Source organism: Montipora foliosa, chromosome 14, assembly GCF_036669935.1.
Source record: "Montipora foliosa isolate CH-2021 chromosome 14, ASM3666993v2, whole genome shotgun sequence".
Lineage (NCBI taxonomy): Eukaryota > Metazoa > Cnidaria > Anthozoa > Scleractinia > Acroporidae > Montipora > Montipora foliosa.
Window position 1 is genome coordinate 17,579,187 of NC_090882.1, and position 8,906 is coordinate 17,588,092.

General features: G+C 39.1%; 1 protein-coding gene across 1 annotated transcript in view; it reads left to right on the top strand.

The window, feature by feature from the left end:
• Positions 1 to 4,287: 4,287 nt before the first annotated feature.
• Positions 4,288 to 8,906, top strand: part of LOC137984621 (microspherule protein 1-like) — a 13,231-nt gene continuing 8,612 nt past the window's right edge. Inside the window, exons 1-4 of the mRNA XM_068831821.1 lie at positions 4,288 to 4,409; positions 6,510 to 6,759; positions 8,352 to 8,393; positions 8,479 to 8,553. Of these exons, the coding sequence (XP_068687922.1) occupies positions 6,520 to 6,759; positions 8,352 to 8,393; positions 8,479 to 8,553 (357 nt within the window). The 5' untranslated portion in view covers positions 4,288 to 4,409; positions 6,510 to 6,519. The remainder of the gene's footprint in view (positions 4,410 to 6,509; positions 6,760 to 8,351; positions 8,394 to 8,478; positions 8,554 to 8,906) is intronic.

Here is an 8,906-nt window from a genome sequence, read left to right on the forward strand (position 1 = left end):
ATAGCTTTGAGGAGAGGGATTAATTAATTCAGGGATCTTTACCTAAAGGTCTCCCTCTTCTTGAAAAGCAATCATCAGGCAACTACCTAATAAGTGTACGAAGCTTACATTGGAACAAGAAGTATGAAACCCACATTAACAAATAACTGTATTCGTATTCCTAAAGATATTTTTTGCTGATATGCGGCCTTCAAAACACTTACATTAATTTTACTTTTCACACCTACAAAGCAAGATCTCTTGTAACAATAAACAACAATTAAAACAATAATTATGCAAAGAATACAATGTATGGTGCTGGTGTCTCGTCAGCATAAAGGAGTCCGGTGAATGTCAAGACTTCTTCAAACACTCCTGGTTCCTGAAAATGAGCTTGAATACAGTTTACATTATTTGAGGGTAATGGAACCTTACAAATGACCAGCTCCCAACGTCAGTGGCTTCATAGCTCAGTTAGTTAGAGCGTCGCACCGGTATCGCGAGGTCACAGCTTCAAACCCTGTTGAAGTCCTGAAATTTTCAGGCTTCTTTAAGCAATTGCAAAAATCCCGTCCATAACTGCGAGAATCACAGCTTCACTCGATTTCATATCCGCATTTCATATATGATCCATTTCGTATATATTTCATCGTTGATTCATTCCTCACGGGAACATTTGAACCCACAAATGACCAGCTCCCAACGTCAGTGGATACATAGCTCAGTAGAGGTTAGAGCGTCGCACCGGTATCGCGAGGTCACGGGTTCAAACCCCGTTGAAGTCCTGAATTTTTCAGGCGTTTCTACGCAATTGAAAAAATTACGTTCATAACTGCGAAGATCATAGCTTCACTTGATTTCATATCCGCAGTTCATATATCTTTTCATCATAGACTATTGCTATAGTTCGTTGCAGTTCTTTGAAGACGCAAAAAACTACTGCGGTTGTTATTACTGTTTCCAATCTATCGTGGTAAATACGGTGGCCTTCATCTGCCATGATTAATTACTGGGTTGCCGTATGGCAATACGGCAATCCCAGTTGGAAAATGGGTAGAATTTCTCCGTTTTATTTTTTTCCGTGTGGGTAAAAGTCTTGCCTGTCACTCCCCTACTAAGTGGTGTCTTTGTGAATAGAGCCCTGCTGCGCGTATTTTCTTAGGATCGAGAGGGTAGTGGAAATGCGTACATTTCTGTGGTGGACACAGTAGAATCATTAACTTAACCTGTAATGGCGTCGAAAGTCATGTAACGCGAATGGCGTTTTAGTGGATCTTTGAACAAAATATACCCTTATGAAGCTCAAAAATGGCAAATCAATTGGATACTGAACAAGACAGGCGACAACATCGACAACAATCTGTCCCCCGTCGAGCCGTCTTTTACCAAGTGTGCTGTTATGTAGAACAGTGAAGATTCGCAGGGCAGCGATAATAGTGAATTCAAAGACTAGACAAGGTGGATTGAATGGAATTTCAAGCGTTAAAATCGCTGAAAAGGTAAGATTATTGTCGAAGCGATGCCGCAATTGAGTGTCTTCACCACATGTTCCTTTGATCTCACATTATTGTGTTTTCCGTCAAAATATTCGCTTGTTTTCGCTTTCGCTCGAACATATCTACCTTTATTACATGTCCAGTGAATAGTTTTATCCTCTGGGATGAATTTTCCGTCGAAAAATCGGTTATTTGGGCGGTCAGTGTAAAACGCAGACTGCAGACCGGGGGTAAAATGCGGACTGAGGGTAAAATAAATATTAATAATAAAAAAACCAGTCATAAGGATAAAATAAAGATTGTTTGAAAGACAATCCTGTTTTACATCCGTCAACAACTCACATTATCATGACTGCAGGTCGCTGCACCTTTTGGGGATGCGATCGTACGCGTTGAAATCATCTGTGCTTTGTTTTTGCGCTTCCAGATGCATTGCAATGTTCCAAATTATTTGTCACACCGGTACATCGAGGGAAATCGATCGAAAAACCAACAATTATTACTTCGAATACCTGAATAATCTCGGTTGTCTTTTTTCGGTGCAACGAAATGCACAAAGAATTTCATGTATTCCGAGCAATTAGGACGCGGGGATTTCATTGGTTAAGCTATGCGTGATAACCCCTAGGGAGAGGTTAGAATTGAAAATTACATCTTCCAGATGCAAAACAAACAAGCTTGTGAACTAAAGGATAAACATAACGTACACGAAAGCGAATGAAAGGATCCGAATAAGAAATTTTTACACCAGTCATACTGGCTTAAGCCGACTGAATTGAAACGTTAAATGGTTGCAAAATCCACGTTATCTCTGTCTTTGTTAATTGGTACTGTAGCCATGCGTGTCAAAATAAATTGAGTTATTGGGTAATTACTCGATTACTTTGTTCAGTGCAGCAAAATGGACAGTTGAATTACGGGGTGGTGACTTCTTTGCCTAAAAGCAACTCACTTAACGAAACTGTCCTTTTTCAAACAACAAGGATTCAAACAGCTTCAATTCTTACAGAGTTCGATAAAAATCCGGATTTAAAACATGCGGTGGGGCAACCAAAGCGATGGGAGCTGTGTTGGGGTTTCAGTGTGAAAGTACAAACGGCTACTACACTCTGCATTTTATCCCTGGTCTGCAGTCTGCAGTCTGCAGTCTGCGTTTTACACTGACCGGTTATTTGGGTGGTTTTTGGCAACAGAGGTTAATTATTCGTAATGCGATCGCTTCCGTTGCCGTTAGCAATGGGTCGCAAATTTGACACTTATCGCATTATCACATTACGCATTGAACCACGTTATCTATAGTCTCCCTCGCAGCCGTTTTTAGTCTCGTCACGCAACGCTCCTCCTCGAGGAGCGTTGCGTGACGAGACTAAAAACGGCTGCGAGGGAGACTACGTTATCTATTATTCCTAAAAATCTAAAAATATTCATGCCTTATCAGTTTTCGCTCGAATTTATGTCCAAGAAAGCAGAAAAATTGCAAAAAATATTAGTTTTTCATCCAAAAATTCGTAATCAACGCTAAAATGACCAAATTTTGCCTAGAAAGCATATTTTACTGTTATTTTTCTTAAATTTTTTCGTTCGACTTTCGCTTTTATAAAATGTCTCATTTGTCTGTAAATAAGTTGTATGCTGGTGGAAAGCTTATTTTCTTAGCTTTAAAATGATATATTTTTCCCCCTAACTTAAAATATTTTTTGAGAAAAAAAAAAACATTTTTTGGCGATGGCTGATTTACCGCGGTTTTCTCGCGGTTGGGAAAGTAGGAAAAAGAGTTAGGCCAGTAGCCAGGTTTTTAACCTCAGAAAAGGATCTGTTTCGTCGTACGAACGTGTGAGGACCTGTGAGCCAAAGGGCCTCTGCTGGTATGACTTCTGGGTGACCCCTTAATAACTTCTTACTAACCGAGCGCGAGGGCCGTACTGCCAGGGAAATATTGGCCCGAGGTAGTGGCAGTACGGACCGAGCGCAGCGAGGTCCGTACAAAAACGACCCAGGGCCAATATTCCCCAGTACGGCTCGAGCTAGCTCGGTTAGTAAGTAGTTTATTATATGGTTTTTTAATTACCTTTTGCTTTGTTTTTGCAAGCCCGTAATCGGCCCGTGGGCCAGTCACAATTTGCCTGGAACGCTGCACGCACCACAGGCAACCCAGTGTACCCTCACGGAGGGTCTAGTTTCTTTTTTATCCATGATAAAATATTTATCCATGATGAAATATTTTTATCATGGACGGAAAAGAGTTTTGTCACGTGAAGAAAAGAACTCTGTCATGGATGGAAAACAATTTTGTTCTGGATAGAAAATAGTTTTCTCGTGGATAGAAAACGAAGTTGTCCTGGATAGAAAATGGCAAAGATATCATGAAGTCCTGTAAGGGCCGATTTACACGGTAAGATTTTTGCCGGGGATTTTTGTCGCATGCGACAACGGCTTACGACAGGCCCACGACATGCTTTACGATTGTTGTGTACGTCAGAAAAAATGTCGTAGCATTTTAAAACATGTTTTAAAACGCTGCGACAATCGTAACTCATGTCGTAGCCTGTCGTAACTCGTAAGCTTGTCGCATGCGACAAAAATCGTACCGTGTAAGGGCCGATTTACACGGTACGACTTTGTCGCATGCGACAACAGCTTACGACAGGCCCACGACATGATTTACGATTGTTGTGTACGTCAGAAAAAATGTCGCAGCATTTTAAAACATGTATCGTATCGTGTGAATCGGCCCTAAATCGGCCCTAAGACACGCTAAATTATTCAATTTCCCAATATTCAGTCATCCACTAAGATTGATGACGAGTGGTACTGGAACCGAAAACCGCCCGCTGGCGCAGATGCAAAATGGCGTCCGAGCGTCTTTTCAACACACTTACATCCACCAACTAATACTGACAAAGGAGACAGCATTGGTCAAAGACATCCAAAACGGTACGTTGAGTCCTTCTTGAAGAATAGAATCAAAGATTTAAGACAATATCGTCGTGAATTCCACTGTTGTTAAGTGTAACGAGGTGGTCGATGTCTGCGTTAAGCTATTGTTGCTGCAAAGATATACTTTATATTCCATTTTCTATGGGGCTGTTCGACAATAGATAGAACCAGAAACGTCATAATAGGAACTTTCTTTCATACAGCTCTGTTTTTCAGCGATATAGGGATGAAAGGTTACGTTAACTAACATGTTCTTTTAAGTTTATTTATGGTATACATGTAGTCTAAGAGAGTCATTTAAGAATTTTGAATGAAGCAGGCTCTTGTTGGGTTTTTTCTTGAAACAGGAAGAACTGCTAGTTTCCATGTTAGTAGGAATCTCCTCCCAAATTTTGATGATGGTAAACTTGAATATGTGTTTACCGTAAATTAGTAAATTAGTAAATTAGTCTTGTCCTCACTGATATTTGGCTTTGAGAAAATTTTTAAGTGAAGCTATGATCCTCGCAGTTATGAACGCAATTTTAGCAATTGCATAGGGAAGCCTGAAAAATTCAGGATTTCAACGGGGTTTGAACCTTTGACCTTGCAATGCCGGTGCAATGCTCTAACCAACTGAGCTATGAAGCTACCGATGTTGGGAGCTGGTCATTTGTGTTTTTTCAGGCTTCCCTACGCAATTGCTAAAACTGTGTTCATACAGCAACTGTGAGGAGTACCTTCACTTGATTCCATATCTGCAGTTCAATATATGATTCACTTCATATATCATTTTGTTTGTTGATCATTCATCAAGGGAACATTTCAACCCACAAATGACTAGCTCCCCACATCAGTGGCTTCATAGCTCAGTTGGCTAGATCGTTGCGCTGGCATTGTGTGGTCGCGGGTTCAAACCCCACTGAAGTCCTTAATTTTAAAGGCTTCCCAACGTAATTGTCAAAATTGTGTTCACAATACACCATTTTACGCTTGTGTGCTAAGTTACCTGGCCTTTGAATGAAAGTTAGGCTGGAATTGACCTTGCTTTGATAGAAACCTCACTGCTTTTCTTATGTAAATTTTTGCTAATTAGCATGACAACAACATCATTGACATAAGATAAGCAGTGAGGTTTCAATCAAAGCAAGGTCAACTCCATTCTCACTTTCATTCAAAGGCCAGGTAACTAAGCACACAACTGTAAAATGCTCTATTGCGATGGGCATAGCTTAGCTTCGTATTGGCAGTTCAATATAGTTTATGATTCATTTCATATATCATTTCGTTTGTTAAAATTAAATTTTGTAACATATCTGCTATTACCGGTATATGAAGCAGACACCTTTCAAAAGGTAGTTCCAAAATACCACAGGAATAGTTGTTTGTGTCTTTACCAACTCATTTCATAAAAGCAAATTTTCATGTTTCACTCCCAATTGACACAGGTGCAGGTACAAAACACTGGCCGCAAGTCACAGGTCATTGTTTTACCAATATAGAAACAACCCTAACCATTAAAATGTTTGATTCTTTCTGTATTGGTAAAACAATGACCTGTGACTTGTGACCTGTGTTTTATACCTGCCGCTGACGCAGACCACAGTTTGTTTAGAAAGTAACCCCTTCATTTGTTTGATAAAAGAAGATGGTAAATTGTTTTTTCGTCAAGTCTGGGGTGATTGTATTTTTAAAAAATTAATAAAGTGTCTTGTATGCCTTGGCATTGGGTTAAAAAAAGAGCCAATTGGATTGTTTAACCCATGGACTCCCAGGGTTTCTCCATTGATGAGTAAAATCGTCTGGAGATAGATAGAGTAAAATACTAAGTCTGACCAGTTTAGGCCGGTTTGGACATCAAAGGGTTAAGGTGGCCCTATATTCACTTGTGTATCTCATTTTGTCCAATACTCAAGGCCGGATTTAACATTGTTATGCAAGTGATTGACAATGGTACACATTTTCATTTGGTTACAAATTTATCTTAAAAGATGTACCAGAAGCACAATAATATTATTGTGATTGACATTGTCATATTCATGTACAGTAACAGTATTTTATATTTCTAGTTTTCTTTAGTTTAGTAACAAAATTACTGTTCTATATCTCTCTTTGTAGATAATAAATAATGGCCTCCTTGCCTCCAACAACTTTACCCAATCCTGCTTCCATTCCTCGGCCATCAGGACGAAGCACAAATCCTGCTGCACCAATTCCTCGACATGGGCGGGGTACACCACGCCGCAGTTCCTCACGTTCTATAAAAAGGAAAAAGTTTGACGATGAACTTGTGGAAAGCAGTCTTAAGAAAGCCTCAAAGCAGCGAGTTGATGTGACTGGGTTAGAAAAAGATATTAAAAGACCTTTGGTAAGATGATTTACATTGTAACTACAGGAGGAGTGGTCACTGAAACGCTACATGTATAAGGAGCTTTTCTCATTGTTGAGTAGTGAAGCAAAAATCATAAATATTATTAGTAATGATGCCCCTACAATAATATCAGTTAACAATTGCATCGCTTAACCCATTGAATCCTGGGGATTCCCTATTGATGGCGTTAGACAGAGTAAAATACCAAATATGGCCGGTTGAAGCAGCTTTGGGCGTCAATGGGTTAATCGAGGTCAGGTGTCTGGAATATCCACTGGAGGCCGGCCAGCCAGCCAGCCAGCCCCTTGACCTAGTGACGCTCTCATGGCTGTCAATTCCCCCAACCCAGCCATGAGCCCCCATGCCATGCTTCCAGGCAGCCCTCGCAGATGAAAAGTGGAAGTAGGGAAGTGGGGGGGAGGCAAAAACCCAACTGGACAAGCAAATGGCACAGAGACCACATCCGCTCTTTGTTGTGAACTTTGTTAAACTTCGTTTAACTGCACTAAACTGAATTTTGTGCACATTAAAGGGGCTAGGTCACGCTATTTTAAGTAATTTTGTTTAATTTTGTTAATTATGAGCTCTAAATGTCAAATTGGAAGAGCAAGAGTCTTTCATTTGCAAAATCACGGCCACCTAACAACTGAGAATGATTTGCCAGTTTTGTAAATGACATTTTGATATAGACTAATAATTATAAATTTGAAAAAAGGTGGGCCGACGTTTTTCAATTTATCCAAATTCAATCCATTTCAATCCTCTCCAGTTTTGTCCATCCATGTCCCTTCTTGGCTTCCCTGTGTTTTGTCAGAGTTCTTCTATAGTTTTGAACAGTTATTTTGATGTTTTAGTTAATTCTATGACCATTCGATCAGTGCTGAAATTGCCTAAAATTGCGTGACCTAGCCGCTTTAAAATATATGTTTGCTTTCTATTGCATAGGATTGTTAATTCACAGACTATTTAAATCTGATTTTAGCATTGAATGGCTTGAAGAGTTTGTTCTTACTTGAAAATGTTGGGTGAATGTTTTGAAGTTTTTGTGCTTAATCAATCACAATTAATAATACAATTTTGGCCAATCCATTTGATTTAGATAAACTTAAAATTTCAGAGAAAGGGATGTATGAATGGTGTGAATGAAATCACTGTGTTAAAAATGTTCAAATTTGTTGTCAAAGAAATTGATACAAATGCCATAGAGTTTAAAGAAGGGAAAAAAGAACAAGAATTTTGTGAACAAAAGTGTTGTGCGTCGAAACCTCTTTCGTTTAGATGCGGTGGGAAATCTGGTACCTGTAATATTTTGAGATCTTCGAGAAACACATGCTGGATTAGGCTCATGTTCCTAGTACTTACTACATTAGTCTTTTCATCCACTGAAAACCCTTCGGTTGATATCATCGTACATGTATTGTACAATGAGATCTTCCTCCCCATTTCATTTAATCTAGATAAATATGTGGTATTTTTATGTTAAAAGAGACAAAATGGGATTGCTTTGTTCCTATTGCTCAGTGAAGGCACTAAAGGAAAATTAAAATTTAGATACAGGTAGCAAAATGATGAATGCTCTTTTTCATTAGCCAACAGGTAAAGGCCCTTCTAGAAGACAACGCAAGAGTAAGGTCAGTAAATTTTAAACTTTTTGCCCTTGATGCCTTTTAAAAGTGTCTCCACAACCTATAGTACTATTACTTCTGTGTATTGCAGAATCCTCAAGTAAATAAAGAGTTTGGAAGATGGAGACCTACTGATGACTTAGCTCTCATTACTGCTATTCAACAGGTAATACAAAATGACTTTTGTAATAATAATGGAGCGGTTTTCAAATGAGAGTCGTAAAACCAAAACCAAAGTAATTACTTTGGCCAATGTAAAACCCAGTAAACAAATCAATCCAGACAATTCAGTAAACAAATCAAAACTCGAAGTAATTAGACGTAGCCGACACAAAGCGCGGAAAAATGTGCACGCGCGAGCTACTATTGGTTTTGATTTCACTTCTGATTGGTTAAAAAAGTGGCGCGAGAACTTTGAACCAATCACTGAGTGAAGTAATGCAAAACCAAAGTAATAATCTGATTACTTTTGACACTCAATTGAAAACCACTCTGATAAGAAATTATTATTGAAAAGAG